This window comes from Molothrus ater, chromosome 36, assembly GCF_012460135.2.
Source record: "Molothrus ater isolate BHLD 08-10-18 breed brown headed cowbird chromosome 36, BPBGC_Mater_1.1, whole genome shotgun sequence".
Classification (NCBI taxonomy): domain Eukaryota; kingdom Metazoa; phylum Chordata; class Aves; order Passeriformes; family Icteridae; genus Molothrus; species Molothrus ater.
The window spans coordinates 232709-251880 of record NC_071663.1 but is presented as its reverse complement, the minus strand read 5'-3'; the positions used below and the strand labels follow the sequence as shown (position 1 = coordinate 251880).

Genomic DNA, 19172 nt, shown 5'->3' with positions numbered 1-19172 from the left:
GGGAGCGGCTCGGCGGGGGCCGGGCGGGGGGCGCGGGGCGGGCTCGGGGCCCGATTCCGGGCCGGGTTCGGGGCCGCGCTCGGGGCCCGGCTCGGCGGGACCGGGAGCGGCTTCGCGCGGAAACGAGCGGCGGGAGCGGGGCGGCGCCGACCATCGCGCGGGGGGAGCCGGCGCGCACCATGCTGCCGCCGCGGGGGGGGACAGCGCGGGGCCAGGCGGTGTCTGCCGGGCCGGAGGGACCGGGAGGGGATCGGGGGAGACCGGGGGAGACCGGAGGAGTCGGGGCGGTACCGGGAGCGGCGGAGGGGGGGGGAACGGGGAGGCCTCAGAGGGGGAACGCAGCGGTGAGGGGGGAGTGGGAGGTACCACTAAGGGGAGATGGGGGGAGGCGGGAGATACCACTGAGGGGGAGTGGGAGGTACCACTGAGGGGAGATGGGGGAGATGGGGGGAGGCGGGAGATACCACTGAGGGGGAGTGGGAGGTACCATTGAGTGGAGATGGGGGGAGCCGAGAGGTACCACTGAGGGGAGATGGGGGGAGGCGGGAAATATCACTAAGGGGAGTGGGAGGTACCACTGAGTGGAGACGGGGGGAGGCGGGCGGTACCACTGAGTGAAGTGGGAGATACCATTGAGTGGAGATGGGGGGAGCCGGGAGGTAGCTCTGTGAGCGCAGGGGGGGTGTGGGGCGTACCACCGTAAGGCAGTGTGGGGGGGAAACACCAAAGGGGGTTGTACCACTGTGGAGGGGGGGGACATTTCACAGGGCTGCACCATTGTAGGGATGGGGGGGTCCCCAAGGCCACCCCAGTGTCCCCATTGTCACCACAGAGCCCTCGTGTCCCAGGTCACCTTTATTGTCCCCTTGGGTACACAAACTCCCCCCCCCAAGTATGGCCCCAGCCCCGTTTTGGGGTGAAAAGGGAAAATTTTGGGTGCCAGAGCTGCTCTGGTGACCCCAAGGACAGGGCCAAGGTCCTGAAGTGTCCCCAAAAAAGGATTTGGGGGTGCCAAGGTTCCAAACTTACCCCAAAAAATGAACAGGGCATCTCAAAGTGTCCCTAAAACCAGATTTGGGGAGTCCCAAAATGTCCCAAAAAAAATGGGAGTGTCCCCAAAAAGTGATCTGGGGGTCCAAAAATGTCCCCAAAAATGATCTGGGATTTCCAAAATTTCCCCAAAACCAAATTTAGGGACCCCAAAATGTCCCCAGAAATGATCTGGGACTCACGGACAAAATGGATTTGGGGACCCCAAATTCCCACCCCCCCCCCACCCCCTTCCCCCCAAAATCCATCCCGGGGGTCCCAAATTTGGGGTCCCGGGCAGGTAAAAGCAGTAAATAAAATAAAATAAAATAAAATAAATAAAAATCTGGAGGTTTTTGGGGTGCCCCCCTCGGTCCCCTCAGTTCACCAGGAGAGCGTTGTCCTGCACGGGGGCCCTGTGGGGACACAAATTTGGGTTTTTTTTAGGGTTTTTTGGGGATTTTTTGGGGTTTTGGGGGGCAGGACCACAGGGAAACCCCCCCAGATCCCAAAAACCCCGGGAAGGGAGGGGGGACCCCAAAAACCCAGGGAGGGGCTGGAGTTTGGCGTCATTTTGGGTCATTTTGGGATGATTTTGGGGCCAGATTTTGGGGTCATTTAGGGCTGGATTTTGGGGTCATTTTGAGGCCATTTGGGGCTGGGTTTTAGGGTAATTTTGGGGTCACTTTGGGGCCAAATTTTGGGGAAATTTTGGGTCATTTGGGGCTGGATTTTGGGATAATTTTGAGGTCATTGAGGCCTGAATTTTGGGATTATTTTGATGCCATTTAGGGCTGGGTTTTGGGGTCATTTGGGGCTGGATTTTGGGGCAATTTGGGATCATTTTGGGCTGGATTTTGGGGTCATTTTTGGCTATATTTTGGGATCGCTTTAGGGCCATTTAGGGCTGGGTTTTGGGGTCATTTGGGGTGGATTTTGGGATAATTTGGGATTCTCCCCCCCCAGGTGACACCGAGCCCAAACCAGCCAGGACCCCCCTCCCTTGGGGTGACCCCAAACCCCCCAAAACCCCTAAAAATGTCCCCAAAATGCCCCAAAACATCCCAAAATCCCCCAAACCCTCACCCCAAAACCCCCAAAGTGTCCCAAAACTCCCTGAAACCTCCAAAACCCCCTAAAACATCCCCAAATCCCCCAAAATCCCCCAAACCGTCCCCAAACCCCCTGAAATGTCCCTAAATCCCCCAAAACGTCCCACAACCCCCTGAAATGTCCCAAATCCCTCCAAAATCCCCCAAAATGCCCCTAAAATCCCCCAACCCCCCTAAAATCTCCCCAAAATGTCCCAAAATCCTCTGAAATCTCCCAAAAATCCTCCCAAATGTCCCAAACCCCCCCAAGTGTTCCAAGACCCTGCAAAACCTCCCCAAAACCCCCCAAATGTCCCCAAATCCCCCCCAAAAATCACAAAATTTCCCAAATCCCCCCTCCCGCCCAAAATGCCCCCAAATCCTCCCAAACCTCCCCCAAAACCCCCTAAAACATCCAAAAATCCCCCAAAACACCCCCTCCTCCAAACCCCCCAAAATCCCCCCAGAAAGGTCCCAAAATCCCCCAAAAATCCCCCCCAAAAATCCCCCCCAAAAGTCCCAAAATCCCCCAAAAAAGGTCCCAAAATCCCCCCAAAATGGTCCCAAAATCCCCCAAAAATCCCCCTCCAAAAGTCCCAAAATCCCCCAAAAATCCCCCCAAGAGTCCCCAAATCCCCCAAACCTCCCCCCACAATGTCCCAAAATCCCCCAAAATGTCCCAAAATGTCCCAAAATGTCCCAAAACCCCCCCAAATCCCCCCAGGTGTGGGGCTGCAGACCGGGGGCAGCAGCAGCAGAGGCCGGGGCAGGAGGCGGAGCCGGAGCTGCCCCTGCGGAACTTTCCAGAACCGGGGCTGTCCCGGCACTGAGCGATGAAGGCCTGGAGCTCTGACACCGGGGAGTCGCCCTCGGACTGGTTCTGGGGACAGGTGAGGGGACAGGTGACACCAGACAGGTGAGGGGACAGGGGACAGGTGACACCAGACAGGTGAGGGGACAGGAGCTCTGACACCGGGGAGTCGCCCTCGGACTGGTTCTGGGGACATGGGGACAGGTGAGGGGACAGGTGAGGGACATGGGGACAGGTGAGGGGACAGGTGAGGGGACAGGGGACAGGTGACACCAGACAGGTGAGGGACAGGAGCTGGGACACAGGAGTGTCACCCTTGGACTGGTTCTGGGGACACAGGGGACAGGGGACAGGTGACACCAGACAGGTGAGAGGACAGGGGACAGGAGCTGGGACACTGGGGAGTCACCCTCGGACTGGTTCTGGGGACATGGGGACAGGTGACACCAGACAGGTGAGGGACATGGGGACAGGTGAGGGGACAGGTGAGGGGACAGGGGACAGGTGACACCAGACAGGTGAGGGGACATGGGGACAGGTGAGGGGACAGGTGAGGGGACAGGGGACAGGTGACACCAGACAGGTGAGGGACATGGGGACAGGAGCTCTGACACCGGGGAGTCACCCTCGGACTGGTTTTGGGGACACAGGGGACACAGGTGACACCAGACAGGTGAGGGGACAGGGGACAGGTGAGGGGACAGGTGAGGGGACAGGTGACACCAGACAGGTGAGGGGACAGGTGAGGGACAGGAGCTCTGACACCGGGGAGTCACCCTCGGACTGGTTCTGGGGACAGGGGGACAGGTGAGGGGACAGGTGACACCAGACAGGTGAGGGGACAGGGGACAGGTGAGGGGACAGGTGACACCAGACAGGTGAGGGGACAGGGGACAGGTGAGGGGACACGGGGACAGGAGAGATAACACACACAGATGATGTCACACACAGATAAGGACACACACAGGTGACGTCACACAGGTGATGTCACAGCCAGGTGAGCTCCCAGCCGCCGCGCTCACCTTGATGGTGTCGTAGGAGCCGGTGATGAGGTCACAGACACAGATAACACACAGAGATGATGTCACACCCAGGTGAGATAACACACACAGGTGATGTCACACACAGGTAACACACAGAGATGATGTCACACCCAGGTGAGATAACACACACAGGTGATGTCACACACAGGTAACACACAGAGATGATGTCACACCCAGGTGATGTCACACACAGGTGATGTCACACACAGATGATGTCACACCCAGATGATGTCACACCCAGGTGAGATAACAAACACAGGTAATGTCACACACAGGTAACACACAGAGATGATGTCACACCCAGGTGATGTCACACAGATGATGTCACCCAGGTGATGCCACAGCCAGGTGAGATAACACACACAGGTAATGTCACACCCAGGTGATGTCACCCAGGTGATGTCACAGCCAGGTGAGCTCCCACCTGTCCTGCTCACCTTGATGGTGTCGTAGGAGCCGGTGATGAGGTCACACACAGATAACACACACAGAGATGATGTCACACACAGGTCATGTCACACCCAGGTGAGATAACACACACAGGTGAGATAACACACACAGGTAAGATAACACACAGAGATGATGTCACACCCAGGTGATGTGACGCACAGGTGAGATAACACACACAGATGATGCCACACCCAGGTGATGTCACACCCATGTGATGCCACAGCCAGGTGAGCTCCCACCTGTCCCGCTCACCTTGATGGTGTCGTAGGAGCCGGTGATGAGGGCGATGAAGAGGCTGAGCACCATGTAGATGAAGAGGGCGCTGAAGGAGTACAGGTACACCTGGCTGAAGAGCCACACCAGGGCCCCGCTGGGCCGCAGCGCCACGAAGGTGGCGAACATGTCGTCCCCATTGACCAGGGAGAAGAGACACTCGGACACCATGGACAGCGAGCGGAACTGGGGACGGGACACCTGGGTCACACCTGTGTGTCACCTGTGTCACCTGTGTCACACCTGTGTCACCTGTGTGTCACCTGTGTCACCCCTGTCGTCCCCATTGACCAGGGAGAAGAGACACTCGGACACCATGGACAGCGAGCGGAACTGGGGACGGGACACCTGGGTCACCTGTGTGCCACCTGTGTCACACCTGTGTCACACCTGTGTCACACCTGTGTGTCACCTGTGTCACACCTGTGTCACCCCTGTCGTCCCCATTGACCAGGGAGAAGAGACACTCGGACACCATGGACAGCGAGCGGAACTGGGGACGGGACACCTGGGTCACACCTGGGTCACCTGTGTCACACCTGTGTCACACCTGTGTCACACCTGTGTCACCTGTGTCACCTGTGTCACACCTGTGTCACCTGTGTCACTTGTGTCACCCCTGTCATCACCATTGACCAGGGAGAAGAGACACTCGGACACCATGGACAGCGAGTGGAACTGGGGACGGGACACCTGGGTCACCTGTGTGTCACCTGTGTCACCTGTGTCACACCTGTGTCACACCTGGGTCACCTGTCACACCTGTGTCACACCTGTGTCACACCTGTGTCACACCTGTGTCACCCCTGTCGTCCCCATTGACCAGGGAGAAGAGACACTCGGACACCATGGACAGCGAGCGGAACTGGGGACGGGACACCTGGGTCACACCTGGGTCACACCTGTGTCACCTCTGTGTCACACCTGTGTCACCTGTGTCACACCTGGGTCACACCTGGGTCACACCTGTGTCACCTGTGTGTCACCTGTGTCACACCTGTGTCACACCTGTGTCACACCTGTATCACACCTGTGTCACCCCTGTCGTCCCCATTGACCAGGGAGAAGAGACACTCGGACACCATGGACAGCGAGCGGAACTGGGGACGGGACACCTGGGTCACACCTGGGTCACACCTGTGTCACCTGTGTCACCTGTCACACCTGTGTCACACCTGGGTCACACCTGTGTCACACCTGTGTCACCTGGGTCACACCTGTGTCACCTGTGCCACCTGTGTCACACCTGGGTCACACCTGTGTCACACCTGTGCCACCTGTGTCACTTGTGTCACACCTGGGTCGCATCTGTGTCACCCCTGTGTCACCTGTGTCACACCTGTGTGTCACTCATAACCTGTCACTTGTGTCACACCTGTGTCACCTGGGTCACACCTGTGTGTCAGCTGTGTCACACCTGTCACATCTGTCACCTGTGTGTCACCTATAACCTGTCACCTGTGTCACCTGTGTGTCACCTGCATTTCATCCATGGATCTGGGAATCCCCCAACCCCAAAACCAGGACAGAAGAACATCCCAATACCCGAAAGTGAAATTTGGGGATCCCTCCAAACCCAAAATTTGGGAATCTCCTGACCCCAAACCCCAAAATTTGGGAATCTCCTGACCCCAAAACCAAAATCTGGGAGGGAACCCAACCCCAAAACCAGAATTTGAGAACATCCCAAGACCCGAAAGTGAAATTTGGGAATGTCCCAATCCCAAACCCAGAATTTGTGAATATTCCCAACCCCAAAATTTGGGAATCCCCCAACCCCAACCCCAAAATTTGGGAATCTCCTGACCCCAAAACCAAAGTTTGGGAATCTCCTGACCCCAAAACCAGAATTTGGGAGGGAACCCAAACCCAAAACCAGGACTGGAGAACCCAATACCCGAAAGTGAAATTTGGGAATCCCCCCAACCCCAACCCCAAAATTTGGGAATCTCCTGACCCCAAACCCCAAAATTTGGGAATATTCCCAACCCCAAACCCCAAAATTTGGGGACACCTGGACCCACCTTGACGTGGTGCGGGCCCAGCACGATCCAGCCGCAGAAGCAATAGCCCAGGTAAATCACGGCCACGCAGCAGCAGAAGCGCATCACGTTGGGCAGCGCCACGCGCAGCGTCACGATCAGGATCTGGGGCGAAAAACGGCGAAATCGGGAAAAACGGGAATTGTCCGCGAGCAGAGTGGGAAAAACGGGGGTTTGGGGTGGGAAAATGGGGATTTGGGGTGGGAAAATGGGGATTTGGGGTGGGAAATTGGGATTTGGGGTGGGAAATTGGGATGATCCACGTGTAGGGAGAGCATCACGTTGGAGACACCACGCGCAGCGTCACGATCAGGATCTGGGGCAAAAAACGGCAAAATCGGGAAAAACGGGAATTGTCCATGAGCAGAGCGGGAAAAACGGGGGTTTGGGGTGGGAAAATGGGGTTTGGGGTGGGAAAATTGGGATTTGGGGTGGGAAAATTGGGATTATCCATGAGTGGGGAGAGCATCACGTTGGGCAGCGCCACGTGCAGCGTCACGGTCAGGATCTGGGGCGAAAAACGGCGAAATCCGGAAAAACGGGAATTGTCCGCGAGCGGGGCGGGAAAAACGGGGGTTTGGGGTGGGTAAATGGGGATTTGGGGTGGGAAAATGGGATTATCCATGTGTAGGGTGAGCATCACGTTGGAGACACCACGCGCAGCGTCACGATCAGGATCTGGGGCGAAAAACGGCGAAATCGGGAAAAACGGGAATCGTCCGCGAGCGGGGCGGGAAAAACGGGGGTTTGGGGTGGGAAAATGGGGATTTGGGATGGGAAAATTGGGATTTGGGGTGGGAAATTGGGATGATCCACGTGTAGGGAGAGCATCACGTTGGAAGCACTACAGGGAGCGTCACGATCAGGATCTGGGGCGAAAAACGGCAAAATCGGGAAAAACGGGAATTGTCCGTGAGCAGGGTGGGAAAATTGGGATTTGGGGTGGGAAAATGGGGATTTGGGGTGGGAAAATTGGGATGATCCACGTGTAGGGAGAGCATCACGTTGGAGACACTACAGGCAGCGTCACGATCAGGATCTGGGGCGAAAAACGGCGAAATCGGGAAAAACGGGAATTGTCCGCGAGCGGGGCGGGAAAAACGGGGGTTTGGGGTGGGAAAATGGGGTTTGGGGTGGGAAAATTGGGATGATCCACTTGTGGGGTGGGAAAAAACAGGAACTGTCCCCAGCCCGAGTGTGACAAGGAGGATCTGGGGCAGGAAAAATGGGATTTGAGGAAAAAGGGGATTTGACCCTGGCCCTGTCCCCAGGTAATGTCACCGTCCCCAGGTGCCACAGGTGCCACAGGTGCCACTCAGGTTGTACTTCTGGAAGAAGGTCAGGTACCGGATGACCCCGACCCCGTGATGTCCCTGTTTGTGTCACTGTCCCCTGTCCCTGCCCCCGTCCCCAGGTGACACAGGTGACACAGGTGACACAGGTGACACAGGTGCCACTCACGTTGTACTTCTGGAAGAAGGTCAGGTACCGGATGACCCCGACCCACACGAGCAGCGTCGATGTCCCCAGCAGGATGCTGCACACGTCGTACCCCGAGAAGTTCTGGGGGGACACGGGGACAGTGCCACCACCCTGTCCCCAGGCCATTGTCCCCAGGGTGACACTGTCCCCAAGGTGGCATTGTCCCCAAGGTGGCAGTTTCCCTGTGGAGTAACAATGTCCCCAAAGTGACACTGTCCCCAGGGCGGTGGCATTGTCCCCATTGTCCCCAGGGGGCGGCACTGTCACCGGGGGGTGGCATTGTCCCCACTGTCCCCATTGTCCCTGGGGGGTGGCAGTGTCCCCAGTGACCCTATTGTCCCCATTGTTCACAGGGGATGGCATTGTCCCCATTGTCCCCAAGGGTGACCTTGGCCTCGATGCTGATCTTGAGCAGTGTCCCTGGGGGGTGGCACTGTCCCCATTGTCCCCAGTGTCCCCATTGTTCCCATTATCCCCAGGGGGTGGCATTGTCCCCAGTGTCCCCAGTGTCCCCAGTGTCCCCAGGGGGTGGCATTGTCCCCATTGTCCCCAGTGTCCCCAGTGTCCCCAGGGGTGACCTTGGCCTCGATGCCGATCTTGGGCAGTGTCCCCATTGTCCCCATTGTCCCCATTGTCCCCAGGGGGTGGCACTGTCCCCATTGTCCCCATTGTCCCCAGTGTCCCCAGTGTCCCCATTGTCCCCAGTGTCCCCATTGTCCCCATTGTCCCCAGTGTCCCCATTGTCCCCAGGGGGTGGCACTGTCCCCAGTGTCCCCATTGTCCCCAGTGTCCCCAGTGTCCCCAGGGGTGGTGACCTTGGCCTCGATGCCGATCTTGAGCACGGTGCCCAGCACGGTCAGGAGGTCGCTGGTGACCAGCAGCAGGTACCACCCATTGAGGAACTCCAGGCGGTCCGAGAGGGACACGGGGACACCGCGGTGACGGCGCAGGAACCGGCTGAACTCCTGCGGGGACATTGTCACTGTCACTGTCACTGTCACACCACGGGGACACCGCGGTGACGGCGCAGGAACCGGCTGAACTCCTGCGGGGAGGGACATTGTCACTGTCACTGCACTGTCATTGTCACTGTCACTGTCACTATCACTATCACTGTCACTGTCACACCATGGGGACACCGCGGTGACAGTGCAGGAACCGGCTGAACTCCTGCGGGGACATTGCCACTGTCACTGTCACTGCCATTGTCATTGTCACTGTCACCGTCACTGCGCTGTCCTTGTCACTGTCACTGTCACACCACAGGGACACAGGGACACCGCGGTGACGGCGCAGGAACCGGCTGAACTCCTGCGGGGACATTGTCACTGTCACTGTCACTGCACTGTCATTGTCACTGTTACTGTCACTGTCACTGTCGCTGTCATTGTCACTGTCATTGTCACTGTTACTGTCATTGTCATTGTCACTGTCACTGTCACTGCCATTGTCACTGTCACTGTCACTGTCACTGTCGCTGTCACTGTCACTGTCGCTGTCGCTGTCATTGTCACTGTTACTGTCACTGTCATTGTCACTGTCGCTGTCATTGTCATTGTCGCTGCCATTGTCACTGTCATTGTCACTGACATTGTCACTGTCACTGTCACTGTCATTGTCATTGTCACTGTCACCCCACAGGCGCCGGCTGAACTCTTTTGGGGACACCACGATTGTCACCTCGCTGTGGTGGCACCGCCTCCCCCCGCCCCTACCCCACCACGTCCCCCCATCCATACCCAGCCCCATCCCATCAATCCCAAAAATCCCCCCAAACCCCAAAGTTCCCCCAAAACCCATCAATTCCAAACCCCAAATCCCATCAATCCCATCCTCCAAAATCCCCCAAACCCCCCCCAAAATCCCATAAATCCCCCCCAAACCCCATCAATCCCAAACCCCCAAATTCCCCAAATCCCCCCAAATTCCCCCAAATCCCCCCAAATTCCCCCAAATCCCCCCAAATCCCCCCTCATTCCCCCATTCCCCGCGCACCCGCTGCAGCTGGAGCCCGCGGGCGATGGAGCGGGCGCAGAGCACCAGGGACAGCGAGGACACGGCCACCACCAGCACGTCAAACGCCAGGCGCCGCCAGCTGGCACCTGCGGGGACACCGAAACTGGCACACCTGGCACACCTGGGACACCTGAGGGGACACCACTGTCACACCTGGGACACCTGAGGGGACACACCTGTCACACCTGTGACACCCAGCTGGCACCTGCGGGGACACCAAAACTGTCACACCTGGGACACCTGGGACACCTGAGGGGACACCACTGTCACACCTGTGACACCCAGCTGGCACCTGCGGGGACACCAAAACTGTCACACCTGGGACACCTGAGACACCTGAGGGGACACCACTGTCACACCTGTGACACCCAGCTGGCACCTGCGGGGACACCAAACTGTCACACCTGGCACACCTGAGGGGACACCACTGTCACACCTGTGACACCCAGCTGGCACCTGCGGGGACACCGAAACTGTCACACCTGGCACACCTGGGACACCTGAGGGGACACCAAACTGGCACTGTCACACCTGGGACACCTGGCACTTGAGGGGACACCAAAACTGTCACACCTGGCACACCTGGGACACCTGAGGGGACACCAAACTGGCACTGTCACACCTGGGACACCTGGCACTTGAGGGGACACCAAAACTGTCACACCTGGCACACCTGGGACACCTGAGGGGACACCACTGTCACACCTGGGACACCCAGCTGGCACCTGCGGGGACACCAAACCTGTCACACCTGGGACACCTGAGGGGACACCACTGTCACACCTGGGACACCCAGCTGGCACCTGCGGGGACACCAAAACGTCACTGTCACACCTGGCACCTGCGGGGACACACCTGTCACACCTGGGACACCTGAGGGGACACCAAACTGTCACACCTGGGACACCTGTGACACCTGAGGGGACACTGAACTGGCACCTGTGACACCTGGGACACCTGAGGGGACACACCTGTCACACCTGTGACACCCAGCTGGCACCAAAACTGTCACACCTGGGACACCTGGGACACCTGAGGGGACACCAAACTGTCACACCTGTGACACCCAGCTGGCACCTGCGGGGACACCAAACTGTCACACCTGGGACACCTGAGGGGACACCACTGTCACACCTGTGACACCCAGCTGGCACCTGCGGGGACACCAAAACTGTCACACCTGGCACACCTGGCACACCTGAGGGGACACCAAACTGGCACTGTCACACCTGGGACACCTGGCACTTGAGGGGACACAAAACTGGCACCTGTGACACCTGGCACCTGTGACACCTAGCTGGCACCTGAGGGGACACCAAAACTGTCACTGTCACATCTGTGACACCTGAGGGGACACAACTGTCACACCTGGGACACCTGAGGGGACACCCAACTGGCACCTGTGACACCCAGCTGGCACCTGTCACCTGCAGGGACACCCGGTGGTCACTGCCACCTCCTGGGGACGGGGGACACCGCGGTGTCATTGTCACCCTGGGGATAGGGACAGCTCGGGGACAGGTCAGTTGTCACCTCCCAGGGACAGGTGGTGTCCCACAGCCTGTTGGCCTGGTGTCACCTCCCAGGTGTCACCCATTGTCACCTGTGCCGGGCAGCGAGGGGTCGTGGCACTCCCAGGGACCCAGTGTCACCCATTGTCACCCGGTGTCACCCATTGTCACCCATTGTCACCTGTGCCGGGCAGCGAGGGGTCGTGGCACTCCCAGGGACCCAGTGTCACCCATTGTCACCCATTGTCACCCAGTGTCACCCGGTGTCACCCGGTGTCACCCATTGTCACCTGTGCCGGGCAGCGAGGGGTGGTGGCACTCCCAGGGACCCAGTGTCACCCAGTGTCACCCGGTGTCACCCAGTGTCACCCATTGTCACCCAGTGTCACCCAGTGTCACCCGGTGTCACCCGGTGTCACCTGTGCCGGGCAGCGAGGGGTGGTGGCACTCCCGGATGGCCGCGCGCGTGTCCAGGCGGATCCGCACTCGCCCGCTGTGGGCGCTGTTGTCAAAGGTGACCTGGGGACACGGGGTGGCACTGTCACCGTCACTGTCACTGTCAGTGTCACTGCACCGTCACTGTCAGTGTCATTGTCAGTGTCACTGTCACTGTGACTGTCACTGTCACTGTTACTGTCACTGTACTATCACTGTCACTGTGCTGTCACTGCCACTGTGACTGTCACTGTCACTGTCATTGTCATTGTCACTGCACTGTCACTGTGACTGTCACTGTGCTGTCACTGTGCTGTCACTGTCACCGTCACCATCATTGTCAACGTCATTGTCACTGTTATTGTCACTGTCACCGTCATTGTCAACATCATTGTCACTGTCATTGTCACTGCGCTGTCACTGTCATTGTCAACGTCATTGTCATTGTCACTGCGCTGTCACTGTCACCGTCAATGTTATTTTCATTGTCATTGTCATTGTCACTGTCACTGTCATTGTCATTGCCGTTGTCATTGCCGTTGTCACTGTCACCGTCACTGTCACCGTCACTGTCACTGTCACAGCGCTCGCCGGCTGCCCCCAGGGCCCGCAGAGGGACAGGGGGACAGCCAAGGGACAGATGGACAGATGACGGACACTCCAGAGGGACACGATGGGGACACGATGGGGACACTTGGGAACACCCAGAGGACGCTCAGGGGACACTTTAGGATATTTGGGGACACTCAGGGGACAACTGGGGACACTCTGGGGTATCTGGGGGGGGACACTAAGAGGACACCCAGGGGACACTTTGGGATATTTGGGGACACTGAGGAAACAATTGGGGACACTTTGGGGTAGTTTGGGACACTCAGGGGTGCTTGGGGACACTTGGGGACACTGAGGGGACAACTGGGGACACTGACGGTGACACTGAAGGTGTAGCAGTCGGGGATCTCGTGGTTCAGCAGCGTTTGGATGTTGATGGCCTTGAGCTGGAACTCCACAGTGACGTTGATCAGCCTGAGGGGACAAAAAACCACCCCAAAATCCCAGAAAATGCTGGGAAAATTCCGCCCCAAAATCCCAGAAAATCCCGGGAAAATTCCGCCTCAAAATCCAAAAAAATCCCGGGAAAATTCCGCCCCAAAATCCCAGAAAAATCCTGGGAAAATTCCACCCCAAAATCCCAGAAAAATCCTGGGAAAATTCCACCCCAAAATCCAAAAAAATCCCGGGAAAATTCCACCCCAAAATCCCAGAAAAATCCTGGGAAAATTCCACCCCAAAATCCCAGAAAATCCTGGGAAAATTCCGCCCCAAAATCCCAGAAAAATCCTGGGAAAATTCCACCCCAAAATCCCAGAAAATCCTGGGAAAATTCCGCCCCAAAATCCCAAAAAAACCCCACAGGAAAGGGAAAATTTCACCCCAAAACCCCACACGGGGATTTGGGGACGGGCAAGGGCTCAGGGTGGGGTTTGGGGGAATTTTGGGGGTTTTGGGGTTTTTGGGGCGTACCTGTGGAACTGGAGGGTGAAGTTGCTGTCGGGGCCGTCCAGCACGGGGGGCTGGGGGTCCCCGGGGTGAAGCCCCAGGCACTCTGTGGGGTCGGGATTGGGGTCAGGGAGCACAAAGCCCCTGGAGCTTCCCAAACCCCTGATCCCAAATGGGGCCTGGACCACTGGGAGTGCTCCAGGACCATCCAGAACCCTAAATCCTAAATCCCAAACCCTAAATCCTAAAACCCCAACCCAAAACCCCAATCCCCAACTCCCAAACCCAAACCCCAAATCCCAAACCTCGCACCCCAACCCCAAATCGCAAACAACTCCCAAACCCTGCACCCCAAATCCAATCCCAAATCCCAACATCCAAACCCCAAATCCCAACTCCCAAACCAAAAACCCCAAACCCAACCCCAAACCCCAAAACCCCAAACCCAAACTCCCAACTCCAATCCCCAAATCCAGCTCCAAATCCAACCCCAAACCCCAAATCCAACCCCAACCCCCAAATCCAGCTCCAAATCCAACCCCAAATTCCAACTCCCAAACCCCGCACCCCAAACCCCAAATCCAACCCCAACTCCCAAACCGCAAATCCCAAACCCTTGCACCTCAAACCCCAAATCCAACCCCAAAACCCAAACCCCAAATCCAACCCCAAAACCCAAATCCCAACTCCCAAACCGGAGACCCCAAACCCAAACTCCCGACTCCAACCCCCAAATCCAGCTCCAAATCCAAACCCCAAATCCCAGCTCCCATACCCCGCACCCCAAACCCCAAACCCAACCCCAAAACCCAAACCCAAACTCCCAACTCCAACCCCCAATCCAGCTCCAAATCCAACCCCAACTCCCAAACCCCGCACCCCAAATCCAACCCCAACTCCCAAACCGCAAATCCCAAACCCTTGCACCTCAAACCCCAAACCCAACCCCAAAACCCAAACCCCAAATCCAACCCCAACCCCCAAATCCAGCTCCAAATCCAACCCCAAATCCCAAACCCCAAACCGAAAACCCCAAACCCAAATTCTACCCCAAACCCGAACTCCCAACTCCAACCCCCAAATCCAGCTCCAAATCCAACCCCAAATCCCAACTCCCAAACCCTGCACCCCAAACCCGAAATCCAACCCCAAATCCCAACTCCCAAACCGAAAACCCCAAACCCAAACTCCCAACTCCAACCCCCAAATCCAACCCCAACTCCCAAACCTCAAATCCCAAACCCTTGCACCTCAAACCCCAAACCCAATCCCAAAACCCCAAATCCAAACTCCCAACCCCAAACCCCAAATCCAGCTCCAAATCCAACCCCAAATCCCAACTCCCAAACCGAAAACCCCAAACCCAAACTCCCAACTCCAACCCCCAAATCCAGCTCCAAACCCAACCCCAAATCCCAAACCCTTGCACCTCAAACCCCAAACCCAACCCCAAAACCCCAAATCCAAACTCCCAACCCCAAACCCCAAATCCAGCTCCAAATCCAACCCCAAATCCCAACTCCCAAACCGAAAACCCCAAACCCAAACTCCCAACTCCAACCCCCAAATCCAGCTCCAAATCCAACCCCGCACCCCAAATCCCAACCCTGCACCCCAAACCCCAAATCCCACACCCCAAACCCCAACCCCACACCCCAACCCCTCCATCAGCCCCGCCGCCGGCACCGGTGGCCACGCTGGGGTCGATGTCGAAGGTGTCGTTCTCGGGGTCGATGTCGCCCCTGCGGAAGAAGCGCTGGCACAGCTGCAGCCCGGGGCCACCGCCGGGGCCACCGTAGGCATAATGGCCCAGGGACACGTTGGGGACAGCCAGGTACTGCGGGGACACGGGCATGGAGGTGGCACCTCAGTGTCCCCAAACATCTCTGTGTCCCCAAACCATCTCTGTGACCCCAAACATCTCTGTGTCCCCAAACCATCTCTGTGACCCCACAACATCTCTGTGTCCCCAAAGATCTCTGTGTCCCCAAAACGTGGTGGCCCAGGGACACGTTGGGGACAGCCAGGTACTGCGGGGACACGGGCATGGAGGTGGCACCTCAGTGTCCCCACAACATCTCTGTGTCCCCAAAGATCTCTGTGTCCCCAAAACGTGGTGGCCCAGGGTCACGTTGGGGACAGCCAGGTACTGCGGGGACACGGGCATGGAGGTGGCACCTCAGTGTCCCCAAACATCCCCATGGCCCCACAACATCTCTGTGTCCCCAAAACAGCTCCATGATCCCAAAGATCTCCATGATCCCCAAAACATCTCCACGATCCCAAACCACCACCACGTTCTGAACTCCCCTGATGTCCCCAACCCTTCCCAGTGTCCCCGTGCCACCTTCTCGGGGACCAAGGCCAGGTGCTCCAGGAGGTCCTGATGTCCCCAACTCTCCCAATGTCCCCAGCTCCTCCCGATGTCCCCAACCCCTCCCAGTGTCCCCAACCCCTCCCAGTGTCCCCAACCCTCTCCAGTGTCCCCAGCCCCTCCCGATGTCCCCAGCCCTGTGCAGTGTCCCCGTGCCACCTGCTTGAGGACAAAGGCCAGGTGCTCCAGGACATCCCCTTGTCCCCAACCGCTCCTGATGTCCCCAACCCTCTCCAGTGTCCCCAACCCCTCCCAATGTCCCTAACCCCTCCCGACGTCCCCAACCCCTCCCAGTGTCCCCAGCCCCTCCCGATGTCCCCAGCCCTGTGCAGTGTCCCCAACCCCTCCCGATGTCCCCAGCCCAGTGCAGTGTCCCCGTGCCACCTGCTCGAGGACGAAGCCCAGGTGCTCCAGGAGGTCCCCGCGGGTGTAGATGGCCTGGGTGTCATCGGCGCCGTCCTCGTAGCCCTTGAGGAACAGGTGCTTGAAGGCCACCGTGTTGTCCTCCTTGAAGGCCACCACCAGCTGGTTGCTGAGCCCAAACAGGATCAGCTGGGGACAAAGGCCACCACCCCTGTCACCGCCTGTCCCACCATGGTGACACTGCCGTGCTTTGTCCTAAATTGGTGCCACAGCTTGGGGACAAAGGCCACCACCCCTGTCACCGCCTGTCCCACCATGGTGACACTGCCATGCTTTGTCCCAAATTGGTGCCACAGCTTGGGGACAAAGGCCACCACGGTCAGGGTCTGTCCCACCATGGTGACACTACCGTGTTTCACCCCAACACAGTGTCATCCCATGCTGGGGGACAAAGGCCACCACCTCTGTCACCACCCATCCCACCACAGTGACACTGTCCCGGGGGACTCCATTGTCCCTTTCAAAGTGTCCCCGTGTCCCTGTGTCCCCTCCCTGGTGTCCCCATGTCCCTGTGTCCCCTCTTTCATATCCCCGTGTCCCTGTGTCCCCTCTCCAGTGTCCCCATGTGCCCTCGCTGCTGTCCCAGCCCCTTGTGCTGCCATCCCCGCTGTCCCCTCTGTCCCCCACCCATCATCCCCGCTGTCCCCGCCGGTGTCACCTGCACGGTGACCAGGACGATCTTGGCCAGCTGCAGCCCGAGCTTCACGGGCCGCCTGCCGCGGGCCCGGTACTTGTCACAGGGGCTCATGAAGAAATACTTGAGGCGCCGCCGCAGCTCCTCCTCCTCTTCCTCCTCCTCCTCTTCCTCCTCCTCCTTTCCCGGTACCGGCACCGGCGCTGGGGCCGCCTCGGCCGTGCCGTACCCGGGGCTGCGGCTCAGCAGCCGCTCGGTCTCTGGGGACACCGGCCGGTGTCACCCCCTCGCTCCGGTGTCACCCCCTCGGTCCGGTGTCCCCGCTGCTCGGTGTCCCCGCTGCTCGGTGTCCCCCCCCTCTCCCGGTGTCCCCTGTCCCCGTTACCTGCCCCGGCCCGGACTCCCTGTCCCCGGGGTCACCGCTGTCCCCGTGTCCCCCCCTGTCGTTCCGCTGTCCCCTCTGCCCGGTGCTCATTGTCCCCTGTGCCCGTTAATCACCCCCGCCGGGTCTTTGCTGTCCCCTCGTCCCGCCCGGTTCCCGGTAATCCCTGCCCTGTGTCCGGCTGGTCCCGTACCCGTTCGCAGGCCCTCCTCCCACTCCCGGTACCACTCCCGGTCCCCATTCCCGGTCCCATTCCCGGTCCATGTCTCCATTCCCGCTCCCTGTCCCCGTTCCCGGTCTCCCCATTCCCTGTCCCCATCCCCGCTCCCTGTCCCCACTCCCGGTCCATGTCCCCGCTCCCGGTCCATGTCCCCGTTCCCGGTACCCCCTCACCGGAGGCCGCCGCCATCGCTCCGGTTCCCTCACAGCCCTCACGTGACAGAGGAAACAACGCGCTCCTCCCGCCAACCAATCACAGCGCGCCATCGTTCATTCATTTGCATAACCACGCCCATACGAATCGAACACTCCTGCTAAAAGCTTCATTTGCATAACCACGCCCTCCCCGCGCCGGCTGCAGCCGCCGCCGGGCGCTGTTCGCTCCCAGTTCCCTCCCAGCGCTCCCAGTAACGGCGGCACCGGCAGGGAAAGCGCTCCCAGTTCCCTCCCTCCGCTCCCAGTTCCATCCCAGCGCTCCCAGTAACAGCGGCACCGGCAGGGAAAGCGCTCTCGGAACCCGCCCGGGGCAGAGCGCGGCTGCTTTGGGGAGCGGAGGAGGAGCGGGAGGAAGAGGAGGGACACAGGAGCAGGAGGAGGAGGGAGAGAAGGAGGAGCGGGAGGAAGAGGAGGGACAGAGGAAGAGGAGGAGGAGGAGCGGGAGGAAGAGCAGCCCCAGCCCCGGCCCCGCCGGCATCGCCCCCGGGCCCCGCAGGTGAGCGGGGAGGGGGAGCTCGCCCCGAACCCATCGCGGGGGGGGCTCCGGGAGGGATTTTGGGGGGCCAGGACCCCAAAACCGAGCCCGAAATGTCCCCGGGCAGGCTCCGAGAGCGCTTTCCCTGCCGGTGCCGCCGTTACTGGGAGCACTGGGAGCGAACTGGGAGCGCTGGGAGCGAACTGGGAGCGCTGGGAGCGGTCGCAGGGGTCCCAGGGCGAGGGGAGAGACGAGAATCCCGTGTTTCAGGAGGCTGATTTATTATTTTATTATGTATATTACAGTAAAATGTATTATTTTATTATATATATTACATTAAAATTACATTAAAATTACCATAAAATTACCTTAAAATGTAGTGTGTTTTTATTACATTTAAATGTAATATATAAAACGTTTAAATTTAATAAAAAAATCATATTGCATTAATATGTAATATATATTACGTTTTATGATATGTATTACTTTAAAGCAAATTAAATACTAAAACTATGCTAAAGAATAGAAGAAAGGATTTCATCAGAAGGCTGATTTCTTATTTTATGATCTATATTACATTAAAATAAAATGATATATTAAAACTATATCTATTAATATATGGTAATTAAAAGTATATTTCTTATTTTATTGTATATATACATTAAAAGAAAATTATATATTCAAACTATATCTATTAATATATGGTAATTAAAATTATATTTCTGATTATATTATATATATTACATTAAAAGAAAATTATATATTC

General features: G+C 57.8%; 1 protein-coding gene across 1 annotated transcript; it reads right to left on the bottom strand.

Moving 5' to 3' along the window:
* Positions 1-1290: 1290 nt before the first annotated feature.
* Positions 1291-18303, bottom strand: LOC118697415 (mucolipin-1-like). Its single transcript, XM_054518146.1, has 15 exons — positions 17890-18303; positions 17313-17374; positions 17139-17279; positions 16442-16609; positions 15370-15520; positions 13708-13789; positions 13113-13209; positions 12168-12267; positions 10217-10323; positions 9037-9186; positions 8201-8302; positions 6722-6844; positions 4677-4883; positions 2861-3000; positions 1291-1445 (listed from the first exon to the last, which is right to left on the bottom strand). The coding sequence occupies exons 1-15, from the start codon at positions 17903-17905 to the stop codon at positions 1409-1411; spliced, it is 1683 nt and encodes a 560-aa protein (XP_054374121.1). The 5' UTR covers positions 17906-18303; the 3' UTR covers positions 1291-1408.
* Between the last annotated feature and the right edge of the window lie 869 nt (positions 18304-19172).